The sequence below is a fragment of the Bombina bombina genome, chromosome 1 (assembly GCF_027579735.1).
Source record: "Bombina bombina isolate aBomBom1 chromosome 1, aBomBom1.pri, whole genome shotgun sequence".
Lineage (NCBI taxonomy): Eukaryota > Metazoa > Chordata > Amphibia > Anura > Bombinatoridae > Bombina > Bombina bombina.
The window spans coordinates 1,393,458,174-1,393,479,363 of record NC_069499.1 but is presented as its reverse complement, the minus strand read 5'-3'; the positions used below and the strand labels follow the sequence as shown (position 1 = coordinate 1,393,479,363).

At 39.6% G+C, this 21,190-nt stretch overlaps 1 protein-coding gene across 1 annotated transcript in view; it reads left to right on the top strand.

The window, feature by feature from the left end:
* The window catches only part of MINDY1 (MINDY lysine 48 deubiquitinase 1), a 271,933-nt gene that overhangs the window by 99,814 nt on the left and 150,929 nt on the right, over positions 1–21,190 (top strand). The window contains exon 6 of the mRNA XM_053704855.1: positions 18,272–18,374. Coding sequence (XP_053560830.1) covers positions 18,272–18,374 — 103 coding nt within the window. The remainder of the gene's footprint in view (positions 1–18,271; positions 18,375–21,190) is intronic.

The window sequence follows — 21,190 nt, the reverse complement described above, 5'->3', positions numbered from 1 at the left end:
TATTATGTTGAAGCTACTAAGTCTTTCCGAAAGACTTCTAGTTTATTTGTTATCTTTTCCGGTTTTAGAAAGGCCAGAAAACTTCTGCCATTTCTTTGGCATCTTGGTTGAAATCTTTAATTCATCTTGCCTATGTTGAATCGGGTAAGACTCCGCCTCATAGGATTACAGCTCATTCTACTAGGTCAGTTTCTACTTCCTGGGCGTTTAGGAATGAAGCTTCGGTTGATCAGATTTGCAAAGCGGCAACTTGGTCCTCTTTGCATACTTTTACCAAATTCTACCATTTTGTTGTATTTTCTTCTTCTGAAGCAATTTTTGGTAGAAAAGTACTTCAGGCAGCGGTTTCAGTTTGAATCTTCTGCTTATGTTTTTCATTAAACTTTATTTTGGGTGTGGATTATTTTCAGCAGGAATTGGCTGTCTTTATTTTATCCCTCCCTCTCTAGTGACTCTTGTGTGGAAAGATCCACATCTTGGGTAGTCATTATCCCATACGTCACTAGCTCATGGACTCTTGCTAATTACATGAAAGAAAACATAATTTATGTAAGAACTTACCTGATAAATTCATTTCTTTCATATTAGCAAGAGTCCATGAGGCCCGCCCTTTTTTTGTGGTGGTTATGATTTTTTTGTATAAAGCACAATTATTCCAATTCCTTATTTTATATGCTTTCGCACTTTTTTCTTATCACCCCACTTCTTGGCTATTCGTTAAACTGAATTGTGGGTGTGGTGAGGGGTGTATTTATAGGCATTTTAAGGTTTGGGAAACTTTGCCCCTCCTGGTAGGAATGTATATCCCATACGTCACTAGCTCATGGACTCTTGCTAATATGAAAGAAATGAATTTATCAGGTAAGTTCTTACATAAATTATGTTTTTAGAACTCCGTGCAATTTTCAGAGCTCTTCAGTTTTGGGCTCTGTTGAAGAGAGAACCGTTCATTTGCTTTCAGATAGACAATATCACAACTGTGGCATATGTCAATCATCAGGGTGGGACTCACAGTCCCCAAGCTATGAAAGAAGTATCTCGGATACTTGCTTGGGCGGAATCCAGCTCCTGTCTAATATCTGCGGTGCATATCCCAGGTGTAGACAATTGGGAGGCGGATTATCTCAGCCGTCAGACTTTACATCCAGGGGAGTGGTCTCTCCATCCAGATGTGTTTTCTCAGATTGTTCAGATGTGGGGTCTTCCAGAGATAGATCTCATGGCCTCTCATCTAAACAAGAAACTTCCCAGATACCTGTCCAGGTCCAGGGATGTTCAGGCGGAAGCAGTGGATGCGCTGACACTTCCTTGCTTACATTTTTCTGCCTCTAGTTCTTCTTCCAAGAGTGATATCCAAAATCATCATGGAACAATAGTTTGTGTTGCTGGTGGCTCCAGCGTGGCCACACAGTTTTTGGTATGCGGATCTTGTTCGGATGTCCAGTTGCCAAACTTGGCCGCTTCCGTTAAGGCCGGACATTCTGTATCAAGGTTCGTTTTTCCATCAGGATCTCAAATCATTAAATTTGAAGGTATGGAAATTGAACGCTTAGTACTAAGTCATAGAGGTTTCTCTGACTCAGTAATTAATACTATGTTACAAGCTCGTAAATCTGTCTCTAGGAAGATTTATTATCGAGTTTGGAAGACCTACATTTCCTGGTGTTCTTCTCATAAATTTTCTTGGCATTCTTTCAGAATTCCTAGAATTCTACAGTTTCTTCAGGATGGTTTGGATAAGGGTTTGTCTGCAAGTTCCTTCAAGGGACAAATCTCTGCCCTTTCTGTTTTATTTCATAGAAAGATTGCTAAACTTCCTGATATTCACTGTTTTGTACAGGCTTTAGTTCGTATTAAGCCCATCATTAAATCAATTTCTCCTCCTTGGAGTCTTAATTTGTTTTTGAAGGCGTTACAAGCCCCTCCGTTTGAGCCTATGCATTCTTTGGACATTAAACTACTTTCTTGGAAAGTGTTGTTCCTTTTGGCAATCTCTTCTGCTAGAAGAGTTTCTGAGCTATCTGCTCTTTTTTGTGAATCTCCTTTTCTTATTTTTCATCAGGATAAGGCGGTTTTGTGGACTTCATTTAAATTTTTGCCTAAAATTGTGAATTCTAACAACATTAGTAGAGAAATTGTTGTCCCTTCCTTGTGTCCTAATCCTAAGAATTCTATGGAAAGATCCTTATATTCTTGGGATGTGGAAGAGCTTTGAAATATGTTGAAGCTACTAAAGATTTCAGGAAGACTTCTAGTCTATTTGTTCTATTTTCGGGTACTAGGAAAGGTCAGAAGGCTTCTGCTATTTCCTTGGCTTCTTGGTTAAAGCTTTTGATTCATTCAGCTTATTTGGAGTCAGGTTAGACCCCGCCTCAGAGAATTACAGCTCATTCTACTAGATCAGTCTCCACTTTGTGGGCTTTTAAGAATGAAGCTTCAGTTGATCAGATTTCCAAAGCAGAAACTTGGTCTTCTTTGCATACATTTACTAAATTCTACCGTTTTGATGTATTTGCTTCTTCAGAAGCAGTTTTTGGTAGAAAAGTTCTTCAGGCAGCTGTTTCAGTTTGATTCTTCTGCTGATGTTTTAAGTTTTTCTTGTCATTAAAAGAATAAACTTATTTTCTCTTGTTAAGTGTATCCAGTCCACGGATCATCCATTACTTATGGGATATTAACTCCTCCCCAACAGGAAGTGCAAGAGGATTCACCCAGCAGAGCTGCTATATAGCTCCTCCCCTAACTGCCATTACCAGTCATTCTCTTGCACCCAACGAATAGATAGGATGTGTGAGAGGACTGTGGTGATTATACTTAGTTTCATACCTTCAATCAAAAGTTTGTTATTTTATAATAGCACCGGAGTGTGTTATTCCTTCTCTGGTAGAATTTGAAGAAGAATCTACCTGAGTTTTTCTATGATTTTAGCCGGAGTAGTTAAGATCATATTGCTGTTTCTCGGCCATCTGAGGAGAGGTAAACTTCAGATCAGGGGACAGCGGGCAGATTAATCTGCAAAGAGGTATGTAGCAGCTTATTATTTTCTGACAATGGAATAGATGAGAAAATTCTGCCATACCGATATAATGTAAACTCAGCCTTAAATGCAGTAGCAGCAACTGGTATCAGGCTGTCATGTATGTATATTTTACACTTCAGTATTCTGGGGAATGGCACTTCACTGGAATTATACTGTATGCATAAAACTTTAGCCTAATTTGCAGGGACTAGCAACAGGCTTTTTAATAACACTCAATTTATTAATGTTAAACGTTTTTTGCTGGCATGTAAAATCGTTTAATTTTCTGAGGTACTGGGTGAAAAAATGTTTTGGGCACTATTTTTTTCCACTTGGCAGTCGTTTAATTTATGACAGTTTACTGATCTCTCTCACTGTTAGCTATCAGGGTTAGTTATCCTTTGCTAATGGGAGCAATCCTTTGCTAAAATTGTGTTTTTTACAAAGATTTGATGCTATAACTTTTCAGTTTATTAATTTTCAACTGTCATAACTTTTTCTGTGCTTCTTATAGGCACAGTACGTTTTCATATTATAGTAAATTACTTGAAAAGTATTTCCAAGTTGCTAGTTTATTTGCTAGTGTGTTAAACATGTCTGATTCAGAGGAAGATATCTGTGCTATATGTGCTAAAGCCAAAGTGGAGCCCAATAGAAATTTATGTACTAACTGTATTGATGCTACTTTAAATAAAAGTCAATCTGTACAAATTGAACATATTTCACCAAACAACGAGGGGAGAGTTATGCCGACTAACTCGCCTCACGTGTCAGTACCTGCATCTCCCGCTCGGGAGGTGCGTGATATTGTAGCGCCGAGTACATCTGGGCGGCCATTACAAATCACATTACAGGATATGGCTACTGTTATGACTGAAGTTTTGGCTAAATTACCAGAACTAAGAGGTAAGCGTGATCACTCTGGGGTGAGAACAGAGTGCGCTGATAATATTAGGGCCATGTCAGACACTGCGTCACAATTTGCAGAACATGAGGACGGAGAGCTTCATTCTGCGGGTGACGGTTCTGATCCAAACAAACTGGATTCAGATATTTCAAATTTTAAATTTAAGCTGGAAAACCTCCGTGTATTACTAGGGGAGGTGTTAGCGGCTCTGAATGATTGTAACACAGTTGCAATACCAGAGAAAATGTGTAGGTTGGATAAATATTTTGCGGTACCGGCGAGTACTGACGTTTTTCCTATACCTAAGAGACTTACTGAAATTGTTACTAAGGAGTGGGATAGACCCGGTGTGCCGTTCTCACCCCCTCCGATATTTAGAAAGATGTTTCCAATAGACGCCACCACACGGGACTTATGGCAAACGGTCCCTAAGGTGGAGGGAGCAGTTTCTACTTTAGCTAAGCGTACCACTATCCCGGTGGAGGATAGCTGTGCCTTTTCAGATCCAATGGATAAAAAGTTAGAGGGTTACCTTAAGAAAATGTTTGTTCAACAAGGTTTTATATTGCAACCTCTTGCATGCATTGCGCCTGTCACGGCTGCAGCAGCATTTTGGTTTGAGTCTCTGGAAGAGACACTTGAATCAGCTCCATTAGATGAGATTACACACAAGCTTAAAGCCCTTAAGTTAGCTAACTCATTTATTTCAGATGCCGTAGTACATTTAACTAAACTTACGGCTAAGAATTCCGGATTCGCCATTCAGGCACGCAGAGCACTGTGGCTAAAATCCTGGTCAGCTGACGTTACTTCTAAATCTAAATTGCTTAATATACCTTTCAAAGGGCAGACCTTATTCGGGCCCGGGTTGAAAGAAATTATCGCTGACATTACAGGAGGTAAAGGCCATGCCCTGCCTCAAGACAGAGCCAAACCTAAGGCTAGACAGTCTAATTTTCGTTCCTTTCGTAATTTCAAAGCAGGAGCAGCATCAACTTCCTCTGCACCAAAACAGGAAGGAGCTGTTGCTCGCTACAGACAAGGCTGGAGACCTAACCAGTCCTGGAACAAGGGCAAGCAGGCCAGGAAACCTGCTGCTGCCCCTAAGACAGCATGAATCGAGGGCCCCCGATCCGGGAACGGATCTAGTGGGGGGCAGACTTTCTCTCTTCGCCCAGGCTTGGGCAAGAGATGTCCAGGTTCCCTGGGCGTTAGAGATCATATCTCAGGGATACCTTCTAGACTTCAAATTCTCTCCCCCAAGAGGGAGATTTCATCTGTCAAGGTTGTCAACAAACCAAATAAAGAAAGAGGCGTTTCTACGCTGCGTACAAGATCTTTTATTAATGGGAGTGATCCATCCGGTTCCGCGGTCGGAACAAGGACAAGGGTTTTACTCAAATCTGTTTGTGGTTCCCAAAAAAGAGGGAACTTTCAGGCCAATCTTGGATTTAAAGATCCTAAACAAATTCCTAAGAGTTCCATCGTTCAAAATGGAAACTATTCGGACAATTTTACCCATGATCCAAAAGGGTCAGTACATGACCACAGTGGATTTAAAGGATGCTTACCTTCACATACCGATTCACAAAGATCTTTACCGGTATCTAAGGTTTGCCTTTCTAGACAGGCATTACCAGTTTGTAGCTCTTCCATTCGGATTGGCTACGGCTCCGAGAATCTTCACAAAGGTTCTGGGTGCTCTTCTGGCGGTACTAAGACCGCGAGGAATTGCGGTAGCTCCGTACCTAGACGACATTCTGATACAAGCTTCAAGCTTTCAAACTGCCAAGTCTCATACAGAGTTAGTACTGGCATTTCTAAGGTCGCATGGAAGGAAGGTGAACGAAAAGAAGAGTTCTCTCTTTCCACTCACAAGAGTTCCCTTCTTGGGGACTCTTATAGATTCTGTAGAAATGAAGATTTACCTGACAGAAGACAGGTTAACAAAGCTTCAAAATGCATGCCGTGTCCTTCATTCCATTCAACACCCGTCAGTAGCTCAATGCATGGAGGTGATCGGCTTAATGGTAGCAGCAATGGACATAGTACCCTTTGCACGCCTACATCTCAGACCGCTGCAATTGTGCATGCTAAGTCAGTGGAATGGGGATTACTCAGACTTGTCCCCTACTCTGAATCTGGATCAAGAGACCAGAAATTCTCTTCTATGGTGGCTTTCTCGGCCACATCTGTCCAGGGGGATGCCATTCAGCAGGCCGGACTGGACAATTGTAACAACAGACGCCAGCCTACTAGGTTGGGGCGCTGTCTGGAATTCTCTGAAGGCTCAGGGACAATGGAATCAGGAGGAGAGTCTCCTACCAATAAACATTCTGGAATTGAGAGCAGTTCTCAATGCCCTTCTGGCTTGGCCCCAGTTAACAACTCGGGGGTTCATCAGGTTTCAGTCGGACAACATCACGACTGTAGCTTACATCAACCATCAGGGAGGGACAAGAAGCTCCCTAGCAATGATGGAAGTATTAAAGATAATTCGCTGGGCAGAGTCTCACTCTTGCCACCTGTCAGCAATCCACATCCCGGGAGTGGAGAACTGGGAGGCGGATTTCTTAAGTCGTCAGACTTTTCATCCGGGGGAGTGGGAACTTCATCCGGAGGTCTTTGCCCAAATACTTCGACGTTGGGGCAAACCAGAGATAGATCTCATGGCGTCTCGACAGAACGCCAAGCTTCCTCGTTACGGGTCCAGATCCAGGGATCCGGGAGCGGTTCTGATAGATGCTTTGACAGCACCTTGGACCTTCGGGATGGCTTATGTGTTTCCACCCTTCCCGATGCTTCCTCGATTGATTGCCAGAATCAAACAGGAGAGAGCATCAGTGATTCTAATAGCGCCTGCATGGCCACGCAGGACTTGGTATGCAGATCTAGTGGACATGTCATCCTGTCCACCTTGGTCGCTACCTCTGAAACAGGACCTTCTGATCCAGGGTCCCTTCAAACATCAAAATCTAATTTCTCTGAAGCTGACTGCTTGGAAATTGAACGCTTGATTTTATCAAAACGTGGTTTTTCTGAGTCAGTTATTGATACCTTAATACAGGCTAGGAAGCCTGTTACCAGAAAGATTTACCATAAGATATGGCGCAAATACTTATATTGGTGCGAATCCAAGAGTTACTCATGGAGTAAGGTTAGGATTCCGAGGATATTGTCTTTTCTACAAGAAGGTTTAGAAAAGGGTTTATCCGCTAGTTCCTTAAAGGGACAGATTTCAGCTCTGTCCATTCTTTTACACAAACGTCTGTCAGAAGTTCCGGACGCTCAAGCTTTTTGTCAGGCTTTAGCTAGGATCAAGCCTGTGTTTAAAACTGTTGCTCCACCATGGAGTTTGAACTTAGTTCTTAATGTTTTACAGGGGGTTCCGTTTGAACCCCTTCATTCCATTGATATCAAGTTGTTATCTTGGAAAGTTCTGTTTTTAATGGCGATTTCCTCGGCTCGAAGAGTCTCTGAGTTATCTGCCTTACATTGTGATTCTCCTTATCTGATTTTTCATTCAGACAAGGTAGTTCTGCGTACTAAACCTGGGTTCCTACCTAAGGTGGTCACTAACAGGAATATCAATCAAGAGATTGTGGTTCCATCTTTGTGTCCTAATCCTTCTTCGAAAAAGGAACGTCTGCTACACAATCTAGATGTAGTCCGTGCCCTGAAATTTTATCTACAGGCAACTAAGGATTTTCGACAAACGTCTTCCCTGTTTGTCGTTTATTCTGGTCAGAGGAGAGGTCAAAAAGCTTCGGCTACCTCTCTCTCCTTTTGGCTTCGTAGCATAATACGGTTAGCCTATGAGACTGCTGGACAGCAGCCTCCTGAAAGAATTACAGCACATTCTACTAGAGCTGTGGCTTCCACTTGGGCCTTTAAGAATGAGGCTTCTGTTGAACAGATTTGCAAGGCTGCAACTTGGTCTTCTCTTCATACTTTTTCCAAATTTTACAAATTTGACACTTTTGCTTCTTCGGAGGCTGTTTTTGGGAGAAAGGTTCTTCAGGCAGTGGTTCCTTCCGTATAAAGAGCCTGCCTGTCCCTCCCGTCATCCGTGTACTTTAGCTTTGGTATTGGTATCCCATAAGTAATGGATGATCCGTGGACTGGATACACTTAACAAGAGAAAACATAATTTATGCTTACCTGATAAATTTATTTCTCTTGTAGTGTATCCAGTCCACGGCCCGCCCTGTCACTTTAAGGCAGGTAATTTTTCCATTAAACTACAGTCACCACTGCACCCTATGGTTTTCCTTTCTCTGCATGTTTTCGGTCGAATGACTGGTAATGGCAGTTAGGGGAGGAGCTATATAGCAGCTCTGCTGGGTGAATCCTCTTGCACTTCCTGTTGGGGAGGAGTTAATATCCCATAAGTAATGGATGATCCGTGGACTGGATACACTACAAGAGAAATAAATTTATCAGGTAAGCATAAATTATGTTATTTGGGTTGTGGGTTATTTTTTCAGCGGAAAATGGCTTTTTTATTTTATCCCTCCCTCTCTAGTGACTCTTGTGTGGAGTTCCACATCTTGGGTATTGATATCCCATACGTCACTAGCTCATGGACTCTTGCCAATTACATGATAGAAAACATAATTTATGTAGTTACCTGATACATTCATTTCTTTCATATTGGCAAGAGTCCATGAGGCCCACCCTTTTTATGGTAGTTATGATTTTTTGTATAAAGCACAATTATTTCCAAATTCCTTGGTTGATGCTTTTTACTCCTTTCTTTATCACCCCACTACTTGGCTATTCGTTAAACTGAATTGTGGATGTGGTGAGGGGTGTATTTATAGGCATTTTGAGGTTTGGAAAACTTTGCCCCTCCTGGTAGGTTTGTATATCCCATACGTCACTAGCTCATGGACTCTTGCCAATATGAAAGAAATGAATTTATCAGGTAAGTTCTTACATAAATTTTTGTTTTTCTCTCTTCATAGGCCAATGTGAGTTGCTGCACCATCTCAAACCAGGTGAGCTGTCCTGCTGCCGGACAGCACTTTCAGGTAAGTGCCATTTTAATTTTCTTTTGCAAGGAGATTGCTGGCACTTGTTACAGCTAAAAGCTGTCTTATTTAATATGGGACTTTATTAAACCTTCATGTTTGTTGTTTCTTTTAGGCAGTTTGGGCATTGAGACAGTGAGGTGATTTATGGTGGCTCAGTGTGTTTAGTAGTTTTTATACTTTAACTTTTGGTCATGGAGACTACTTTTGTAAGCCTTTTTTTTTGGCAGTTAGGGCTCTGTAACCGCTCTGTATTTGAAAAGGGGATCGTTTCTTCTGTGAGGGAAGTCACTCTGTGAGCTGCAGGACAGGTAGGCACCTCATTAAAGCTACTGAGGTGTATAGGTAGCCTGAGGTCTCTTTGGTTTGTTGTGCTAACACACATTTCTATTTAAAGACACAGTACACATTTATTTTTTATTTTCAAATAAAGAATTTTTACACTTTATCCTTATTTATTACATAAGATGGATCAAGAGGCTTTTCAATCCAATATCCCAGGCGAAGTTGCTGCTTGTCAGTAATGTTTTTATGCTTAGGTGGAACCCCCAGTTCCTTTTTGTTTCTCATGCATTGAGAGAACTTTTAAGTTATAGAGATAAAATATTTGACCATGAGCCACCATTTATCCCAGGCAAATGCTGTTCAAGTGTCTCCTGATGCAGATATGCCGCAGCTTTCTCCTCAAGCGTCCCAACTTTTGCAGTCTCCACATACAGTGCCCTTTGTTTCCTCTTGCAATCCTGTAGGATTTTCTCTACAAGACATTGCTTCCCAGGTATCCCTTGTCAGCTTTCCCCATGTTGCAGGGAAGGCGTAAAAGGAAATTTATTTGAAATAATCTTTATTGTCAAAAAGGAAGACAAGAGACATATCTAATACATCATGCCCCTAGTTCAGATAAACATATTTATATTCATTGTTACAGTCTCAGGACCTCTTATCATGTTCGATAAAGTTTTATAATTCCATATATCTGTCTCAAACAACATGAAAATGAGTTGGAGGATGAAACAACTTCTTTCAGCAATTAGTATATCCATCTGGCTTTCCCAATGTATCTCCATCATTACTGAAATCTCTGAAAGTCCATAGAGTCCTAGGAAAAGCTCCCACCTACTGAAGTTGCCTTCAGGCATAGGAAATATATGAGGTCCTGTTTATTTTCCTGAAGTAGGAACGAAATTATCTATAGTCTTCCTTCCCCTCCCTTTTCTAATGTGTTTTCCTTTTATTTTAATAATTATAAACATTAAACATAAACTTTTGAAACTGTAAAACAATAAACTCATAACTGTATAACCTTTCCTGTCGAGCAGAGAGAGAACCATCAAATTGTATCTAAGATGTATATAAGTTCCCCATAAAAGACTTAGTGGTAATAAGTTTAGGAGAGATCCCCTATCGTGTTATAACTCTTGAAAGACTTAAATTTCCCTTATCTCACTTTTATCTCTGTTCATGATCCAGTGGACCCAAATCTTTTGGAAATGTGTTGTTGTATCCTGCAACCAAGAGGCAGATTCTGACATAGCATATATATTATCTAACCTGTTAATCACTTCTGACCACGTTGGTGAACCTGTTCTCCAGTGTTTGGCTATACATATCCTCGTGGTTGTACAAAGTATATTTATGAATACATTGGTAGCTAAGTTTAAGGATTCATCTGAAACATGCAAGAGGGCCTGCGCCGCCGTTAGCGTCATAGATTTATCTAATAGGATACTTATCAATTTAGAAAGTTTGTTCCAAATTTGTTTAATCTCCCCACATTCCCACCACATATGCATATAATTTCCAATTTCTGCACAGCCTCTGTAACAGAGTCTACTTTTCTGCAATGTATAATGTGCAGTTCTTATGGGTGTAAGATACCACCTGTAAGATGTTTTAATAGAATTTTCGATAAGGTCTGCGCATATCAGCCCCTTGCTAATCCTAGAAAGTATTTGTGTCCATCTGTCATCATCATATGTTTCACCTAAGTCTTTTTCCCAATTCTCATGAAGCGGCAATTTGGAGCCTTTTTTTGCATCTTGTATTGCCAAGTACAGTTGTGATATTAGTTTTTTATTTCTACCTGGGGTTGCAATAATGCGTTCTGTTGTAGTGTATGGGTTTAATGGTTTGTTTTGTCTGTATTTGTATATTGTGGTGGATATCTGAAGATATAGGAACCAATGTAAGGTGTCCGGCTGAAGTTTATCTTTCAGTTGGGTGTATGTGAGCATTTTACCTTTATCTAAAAAGTCTGCAACTCTGTAGAGGCCCTTATTTTCCCACTTACATATTAGTGTTTGAAATTCTGCAGGAAGTATAGCACCCAGTGGTATTATCTTAGTACCCTTGGGTATGAGGCCTAGAGAAGATGTGAGGTATTTCCACATATGCTTGGACTCCTCTGTCACCTTGAGTTTGTATAGTGTTTTGTTTGTAGTGTTTGAGGTGTTCCAAACAATCGTGGCTGGATCATTCACCCCAGCTAAGTCTGCCTCTAGTCTAGTCCAAGTTATTTCTCGACAGTTTTTGCTTATCAGGGTAATTTGTGATAACCTAGCTGCCTGATAGTAGTCTAACAAATTGGGCACCCCCACTCCCCCCAGCTGTTTGTGTTGTTTTAATAGTTGGGAGGCTATTCTAGCTGTTTTGGGTCCTCGTAGGAACCTAATTAGGTCCATCTGGAGATCTGCTAGCTCTCTTTGCGGTACTTTGATTGGTAATGCTCTGAAGAGATATAATATTCTCGGTAGAATATTCATCTTTATAATCGATAATCTGCCATACCAGGAGAAACACCCCCTCCTCCATCTACCCAAATCCCTTCTTACGGTCTTAAAGATCTCAGTATAGTTTGCCTTATAGAGTCCCTCTAGTGTGTTTGTTATGTTAACTCCCAAGTATTTGATATATTTTTTAGCCCACTTAAAGTCAAAATTCGCTTCTATCAACTTACGAGTATGTAGTGGTAGTGTCAGTGGTATAGCCTCACACTTATCTGAATTTATTTTGAAGCCTGAGATTTTTGAAAATTCATCAATGACTTGATATAGATGAGGGAGTGATCTTAAAGGTTTCGTCAATTTAAGCAAAATGTCATCCGCAAATAAGGTGAGTTTATATTCTTCTTTGTTAATTTTTACTCCGGTAATGTCTTTTGCTCCCCTGATGTAGGCCGCTAAAGGTTCTATGCTTAGTGCAAATAATAGAGGAGATAGCGGGCAGCCCTGACGTGTCCCATTTAATATTTTAATTGGCCTAGACTGATGGCCCGTTGCTCTGATAGTTGCTGTTGGGTCTGAATACAGGTTTTTAATAGCCGTCATGAATTGTCCTTTGAAACCCATGAATGTTAGTGTCTCAAACATATATTCCCAGTCGACCCTATCAAACGCCCTCTCTGCGTCCAGAGATAGGAGCAGAGAAGGCGTTTTTGTCCCGACCAAGTACTCCAACAGAGACACCGTTCGTCTCACATTATCTGGGGCTTCCCTTTCTTTTATGAATCCTACCTGGTCGGGATGTATCAATGAGGGTAGATATAATTTGAGTCTATTTGCTAAAATTTTTGTAAAAATTTTTAAATCTTGGTTAATCAATGAGATCGGCCTATAGTTTTGGTATTTTTTGGGATTCCTTCCTGGTTTGGGTATAACCACTATTTTGGCCTGCAATATGTCCTGTGGGATACGGGTACCCTGCATGATGTCATTGCAGAATTTGTGCAAGTGGGGGACCAGACATTTTTTAAATACTTTAAAATATTCACCTGAGAACCCGTCAGGACCCGCCGCCTTGCCTATTTTAAGATCTTTTATTGCTAGGGCAATTTCGTTTATTGTTATTTCTGTGTTTAAGGCTTCCATGTCTGTAGCATTAAGTTTCGGGAGTTTAGCCTTTTGCAGAAAATGGTGTCTAAGCGTTTTCGTCTGAGTAGTATGTTGAACTTTTTTCCCGTCATAAAGAGATTCATAATATTGTGCAAAGCAGTCCGTTATGTCTTGAGGGTGATATATTAGCGTCCCGTCTTCTTTTTGTAGTTGTTGTATAGTTAGATTTTTCGTCCTTTCCCTTAGTTTGTGAGCTAGAAATCTATCTGGCTTATTAGCATATATAAAGTAATGTGCCTTCAACTTATGCATAGCTCTGAGGGAGTTCTCATTTAAAATCTTAGCTAGTGTTTGTCGCTTATGTGTAAGTTTATTGAAAATATCTGAGGTTAGTGTGCTTCTATGTTGGATTTCAAGCGTTTCTATTTCCTGTTGGAGTATCTCTATGTGAGCCTTAACTTTTTTTGTGTATAGAGCTTTTTCCTTTATCAATAAACCTCTTATGAATGGTTTGTGAGCAGCCCACGTGATTGTTGGGGTGGTTTCTGGGGTTGTGTTTATCTTCCAGTATTCTGTCAAGTTATGCATAATTTTGTCATATAATTCAGGTTTTTTCAATAAATTTGGATCATAAGTCCATGACCTTTGTCTGTCCACATTGACCAGTCCCTCTAATTGTATCTGGATAATAGAATGGTCTGACCAGACACATGCATGAATTGTGGAGCTGTGTAAACTGGGGAATAGAATCTGACTAATAAATATATAATCTAATTTGGTATAAATTTTGTGTGCTGGGGAGTAGTAAGTATGGTCATTCGTCTGCCCATATAACGTTACCCAGGTATCTATCACATTATGAGATTCTAAGATATTCTTAATATTTTTAGAGATGGAATTATGTCTGGTTTGTTTATTAGTGAGTTTGTGGGGCGTATCTACTTTGTGTGTTTTCAGATTAATATTAAAGTCTCCGGCTAATATGATTTTTGATTGTGACCATTGTGTCAGTAGGTGTGACAAGTGGTGAAAAAAGTTGTGCTGTTGTTCATTGGGTGCGTATATATTGCAAAGTGTAAGCGAGGTGTCTAGCATACGTCCTCTCACTATAAGATACCTGCCCTCTTTATCTGTCAGCACTTCTTCTTTGATAAAGTTAAGTGCATCATGTATAAGTATTGACACTCCTCTCTTTTTTTTGTCAGTCGTGGAGTGGTATTGTTGCGTGAAATATCTACTCCAATATTTGGGTATTTGATTATTTGTAAAATGGGTTTCTTGCAAGAATATAATATTAGCATTTAGGTTGTGATACTGTGTAATTGCTGTTTTTCTTTTATTATCCGTATTTAACCCCCTTACATTATGTGAGATTATTCTTATCTTGGGAGTCATGAGTCAGTTCCCCTCCCCTTCTCTACCTGTAGCTGACCAATATCTTCACTTGCAATGTTATGAAATCCTCTGCTCTCCTGTATAACTTTTCCTGATGGAGAAACTTTCGTCTCACCTGCTCGACGGTACATAAAATAAATTGAAATAAACAAAAAACAAACAACAATAAACATTTGAATCTTATAACATTGTTTTTCCCTGTAGCATATTTGCATAGTTCTAACCATAATGTCGGGATAGTAGTTTCTTAATATATAGAGTTACTAACAACTTAAATTTATTGAAAGTGGGAATTATATATATGGTCTAAGGAGCGGGTTGTAGTGGCATACGGCAAAGATATTGCCCAGATCTTATGTGAATGTTGGACTTAATCTGCTTATCCTCCATCACAAGTAACCAATGACTATATATAACATAAATTTTACATCTTTATGTCCATCAATATATCCCAAGCAAAGTTAGTTTTGTAGATTGACATTTATATACTCATCTGTATCCAGTATCCTCTGCCAATATTATGAGGGACACATGTAGGGTATAGTCCAAGAGATCAGGGAGTAGCGCTCTTCTAAGGATGCACCAAAAGAAGGCAAAGAAAAAAAAATCCCAGCCTCGGTCACTGTCTACTCCATGATTCAGGGTCTTTGTTTCTTCTTTGGAACTTTAGACCACTTCTCTGTTTGAGAGATGCTTTGTTGTTGTCCACGTGGTCTTCTTCTGGTGTCTGGCTGACTTTCCCGCATTTCTGGACATTCTAATTTGAGAAGTTGGCAGGCCTCTGAGATATCCTCTTTGACTTTCACTGTGGTTGTTTTACCATCCTGGAATATATGAAGTGCGAAGGGGAATCCCCATCGATACGCTATTTGATTCTTCCGTAGCAATTGTGTTAGGGGACGTAGTGCTGAGCGTTTCTGTAAAGTTCTGAGACATAAGTCTTGGTAGAATTGTATTACAGATCCTTTGAATTTAAAAGTCGGATTCTTCCTAGCTGCCGCCATTATCTCCTCCTTTTCTTGAAAGCGGGATAATTTAGATATTATATCTCTTGGAGGTTCCCCCTCCGTAAAAGGAAATTTAAAGGGACACTGTACCCAATTTTTTTCTATCGTGATTCAGATAGAGCATGCAATTTTAAGCAACTTTCTAATTTACTCCTATTATCAATTTTTTTTTCATTCTCTTGGTATCTTTATTTGAAATGCAAGAATGTAAGTATAGATGCCGGCCCCTTTTTGGTGAACACACTGTGTTGTTCTTGCTGATTGGTGGGTAAATTCACCTACCAATAAACAAGTGCTTTCCATGGTTCTGAACCCAAAAAATTGCTTAGATGTCTTCTTTTTCAAATAAAGAAAGCAAGAGAACGAAGAAAAAATGATAATAGCAGTAAATTAGAAAGTTGTTTAAAATTGCATGCTTTATCTAAATCGGGAAAGAAAAAAAATTGGGTTCAGTGTCCCTTTAAGGAAACAGTAAGGTTTCTGATCAAGTTCTGGCTATCCAGAGTGTCCCTTCCCATAAGCCTGAGGAAGAAGGCATGTCGGTAGCATCTGAGGGGGAAATCTCAGACAGTGTAATTCCTTCTTCTGATGCTGAAGTGGTATCCTTCAGATTTAAGCTAGAACACCTTCGCTTATTACTTAAGGAGGTTTTGGCTACTTTGGACGACTCCGACACAACTATCGTATTCAATCCTAAAAAGGTCTAGTAAATTGAATAAATACTTTGATGTTCCCTCCGCGGTGGAGGTTTTTCCGGTTCCTGACCGTGCTGCGGAGGTTATTGCTCAAGAATGGGAAAGACCTGGTATTCCCTTTTCTCCATCTCCTATTTTTAAGAAAGTGTTTCCTATGGCAGATTCTATTAAGGAGTCGTGGCAGACGGTTCCTAAGGTAGAAGGAGCGATCTCCACTTTAGCCAAGAGGACTACTATTCCCATAGAGGATATTTGTTCTATCTATATATACAGTATGTATGTGTTGTGTGTGTGTGTGTGTATATGTGTATGTGTATATATATATATATATATATATATATATATATATATATATATATATATATATATATATATACATACACACACACATATACAGTATCTTTCACTTGGATGTTATAAGTTGCACTGAGTAATTACAACTAGATCAACAGAAATTGTGTCTTTATTTCAGGCTGGAAAGCAACAAAATGTGATTATTTTTAAGGGTGGTGATTATTTTCAATACCCACTGTATATAAAGATCTGGGGTTAGACCAACACAGCTGTTGATGCTGATACATTAATGGGACAGGAAATTCAAAAAGAGTGGCAGCAAAATATGGAAATCAATATTTATTAGCACAAAAACACAGTGATGTTTCGGGAACAACTTCCCTTAGTCATGCAGTAAAAAATCATGGTGCAAAACATCCTTATATACAATTATGCCACCAGGAACAGTGAAGGTTTATTTACAAAGTTAACTCTTTCTAGTCCTAAAAAATTGGAGAAATAATCATAAAGAATGAATGACGTGTATCTCTAAACTGACCAACAGCCAACTATACATTAGTAAAGGCTAAACATAGAATATTCATAGGTTTTGGAGAGAATAAATACAATTCAATGATTCCATAAATGTTAATAGGTCATAAGAAAACCAAAAAAAATCACAGTCTCTATTCATGCCACAAGGTTCCAGGGTGCCTAATTCATGTATCCAAAAACACTCTTTGTTTTAATAAGAGATCTCTATTGCCCACTCTCCTGGGCCTAGGTACATATTCAATTACCTGAAATCTGAGCTAATTAACAGCATGTCCCATTTTAGAAAAGTGACATTATACAGGGGCAAGTTTATTGTTAGTTCTAATGGTCCTCTTGTGTTCTTTTATTCTGTCTCTAATGCACCTTGTCTCACCGACATAGCCCCGCTCACAAGGACATGATACAATAATGCCCATAAAACATGAGTAAAAAAGATTGAATAATGGTGATTACACGCCAGGAAACCATGTTCTACTATGTTTGTGCCCTATACACCATATATTGGCCAAGATTTTTCAAGGGGTCTCGGCCCCATCGGCTGCAGGTTCGCACAAGTGGGGAAATTGGCAGGGGGGGTTGCACACAAGCGCATGTGTGCAGTGATAAATGGAGGTGATGCTGGGTGGACAGGGGGATGTCCGCCAGTAGTACGATAAATCTAGCCCATAGAGGTAATCTTTTGATACTGTTGTCGTTTTATAGTGTCTCAATTTGCATGTTTTTCAGTTTATGGCACATGGTACAAAAATATAAATTTTGCTTTTTCTTTTGGTATATTTTATTGAAGAAGCAGCAATGCACTCTTGGGAGCTAACTGAACACATTTGTAAGCCAATGGGCATACAACTTTACCCTCCAATCTGCAGCTCCTGAGCCTATCTAGATATGCTTTTCAACAAAGGATACCAATAGTATGAAGCAAATTTAGATACTAGAAGTAAATTGGAAAGTGGTTTAAAAGTCTATGCTCAATCTGAATCATGAAAGAAAAACTTTGGGTTTAGTGTCCCTTTAATAGCTGTGTATACAGCAATTCTATGGCTTAACGGGTCATAAAACCCAAACATTTTCTTTCATGAACCAGATAGAGCATAGACTTTTAAACAATCTGGATCATGAAAGAAAATGTTTGGGTTTTATGACCCATTAAGCCATAGAATTGCTGTATACACAGCTATTAAAGGGACACTAAACCCAAAGTTTTTCGTTCATGATTCAGAGAGAGAGAATACAATTGTAAACAACATTCCAATTTACTTCTATTATCTAATTTGCTTCATTCTATAGATATCATTTGTTGAAGAAATAGCAATGCATATGGGTGAGCCAATCAGACAGCAGCCACCAATCAGCAGCTACTGAGCCTTTTTAGATATGCTTTTCAGCAAAGGATATAAAGTGAATGAAGCAAATGAGTTAATAGAAGTAAATTAGAAAGTTGTTTAAAATTACATGCTCTTTCTAAATCATGAAAGAAAAAATGTGGGTGTCATGTTCCTTTACGCTTAGCTTATTATTTGAGAGAATCTGATACCAGGCTTTTCTTTATTTCTGCAGAGCGCAGAGGCTGTGCATGCTGTGGGAAAACTCAGTTACAACCAGTTAGTGGAGAAGATCATCACCTGCAAACATTCAAGCGACACCAATATGGTTACAGAAGGTATGTGTTGTTAGAACAGTTCATACTGTAAATCCGACTTCAGTATATTTAATTTTTTAACTATAAACTGTGAATAACAAAAATAGTGCGTAAATTACACATATATTTAAAGGGATATTGGACCTCCCAGCTTAAATACATTGATTGGCCAAGGTGTAAAAACCATTTAAATGCGCCTCTGATTCTTTACATTGACTAAGCTTTAGTAAAACTTGGTATAATTCACCATCTTCAACCCACATATTTTTAGTGATGCTTTTGGCCTTAGTCTTCAACTCCTTAAAGGGACAGTCGACACTAAAATTGTTATTGTTTAAAAAAGATAGATAATGCCTTTACTACCCATTCCCCAGCTTTTTACAACCAACATTGATATATTAATATACTTTATAACATTTAAACCTCTAAATGTCTGCCTGTTTCTAAATCACTATAGGCAGCCTCTTATTACATGTTATTTTATTTGCTTTTCACAACAGGAGACTGCTAGTTCATGTGGGCCATATAGGAGTTATTTAAGATTTAGCACAACACAGTACTTATTGCAAGTCAATAGATAATAAATAAAATGTCATGTGATCAGGGGGCTGTCAGAAGATGTTTAGATACAAGGTAATCAGAGGTAAAAAGTATATTAATATAACTGTTGTTTATGCATGTAACTGGTGAATGGGTAATAAGGGGATTATCTATCTTTTACATCTTATATAAGTTAGTATAGACTGACTTCAAGTAAGAGATCTGTTTGTTGATGAGCGATATATTACAATCAAACATAAATGACATAAGATATAAAATAGATGGTATGGTTCTTGCAGGTGTATGTATACAAGTACCAAAATGACAGAAAAGAGGTTGGCCGTTCAACCGTCTTCTTAGTAGTGCTTGGTGTGTTACACTGATTTTGGAAGACTCAGTATGAAAACATAATTTATGCTTACCTGATAAATTTATTTCTCTTGTAGTGTATCCAGTCCACGGATCATCCATTACTTATGGGATATTAACTCCTCCCCAACAGGAAGTGCAAGAGGATTCACCCAGCAGAGCTGCTATATAGCTCCTCCCCTAACTGCCATTACCAGTCATTCGACCGAAAACATGCAGAGAAAGGAAAACCATAGGGTGCAGTGGTGACTGTAGTTTAATGGAAAAATTACCTGCCTTAAAGTGACAGGGCGGGCCGTGGACTGGATACACTACAAGAGAAATAAATTTATCAGGTAAGCATAAATTATGTTTTCTCTTGTTAAGTGTATCCAGTCCACGGATCATCCATTACTTATGGGATACCAATACCAAAGCTAAAGTACACGGATGACGGGAGGGACAGGCAGGCTCTTTATACGGAAGGAACCACTGCCTGAAGAACCTTTCTCCCAAAAACAGCCTCCGAAGAAGCAAAAGTGTCAAATTTGTAAAATTTGGAAAAAGTATGAAGAGAAGACCAAGTTGCAGCCTTGCAAATCTGTTCAACAGAAGCCTCATTCTTAAAGGCCCAAGTGGAAGCCACAGCTCTAGTAGAATGTGCTGTAATTCTTTCAGGAGGCTGCTGTCCAGCAGTCTCATAGGCTAACCGTATTATGCTACGAAGCCAAAAGGAGAGAGAGGTAGCCGAAGCTTTTTGACCTCTCCTCTGACCAGAATAAACGACAAACAGGGAAGACGTTTGTCGAAAATCCTTAGTTGCCTGTAGATAAAATTTCAGGGCACGGACTACATCTAGATTGTGTAGCAGACGTTCCTTTTTCGAAGAAGGATTAGGACACAAAGATGGAACCACAATCTCTTGATTGATATTCCTGTTAGTGACCACCTTAGGTAGGAACCCAGGTTTAGTACGCAGAACTACCTTGTCTGAATGAAAAATCAGATAAGGAGAATCACAATGTAAGGCAGATAACTCAGAGACTCTTCGAGCCGAGGAAATCGCCATTAAAAACAGAACTTTACAAGATAACAACTTGATATCAATGGAATGAAGGGGTTCAAACGGAACCCCCTGTAAAACATTAAGAACTAAGTTCAAACTCCATGGTGGAGTAACAGTTTTAAACACAGGCTTGATCCTAGCTAAAGCCTGACAAAAAGCTTGAACGTCCGGAACTTCTGACAGACGTTTGTGTAAAAGAATGGACAGAGCTGAAATCTGTCCCTTTAAGGAACTAGCGGATAAACCCTTTTCTAAACCTTCTTGTAGAAAAGACAATATCCTCGGAATCCTAACCTTACTCCATGAGTAACTCTTGGATTCGCACCAATATAAGTATTTGCGCCATATCTTATGGTAAATCTTTCTGGTAACAGGCTTCCTAGCCTGTATTAAGGTATCAATAACTGACTCAGAAAAACCACGTTTTGATAAAATCAAGCGTTCAATTTCCAAGCAGTCAGCTTCAGAGAAATTAGATTTTGATGTTTGAAGGGACCCTGGATCAGAAGGTCCTGTTTCAGAGGTAGCGACCAAGGTGGACAGGATGACATGTCCACTAGATCTGCATACCAAGTCCTGCGTGGCCATGCAGGCGCTATTAGAATCACTGATGCTCTCTCCTGTTTGATTCTGGCAATCAATCGAGGAAGCATCGGGAAGGGTGGAAACACATAAGCCATCCCGAAGGTCCAAGGTGCTGTCAAAGCATCTATCAGAACCGCTCCCGGATCCCTGGATCTGGACCCGTAACGAGGAAGTTCTGTCGAGACGCCATGAGATCTATCTCTGGTTTGCCCCAACGTCGAAGTATTTGGGCAAAGACCTCCGGATGAAGTTCCCACTCCCCCGGATGAAAAGTCTGATGACTTAAGAAATCCGCCTC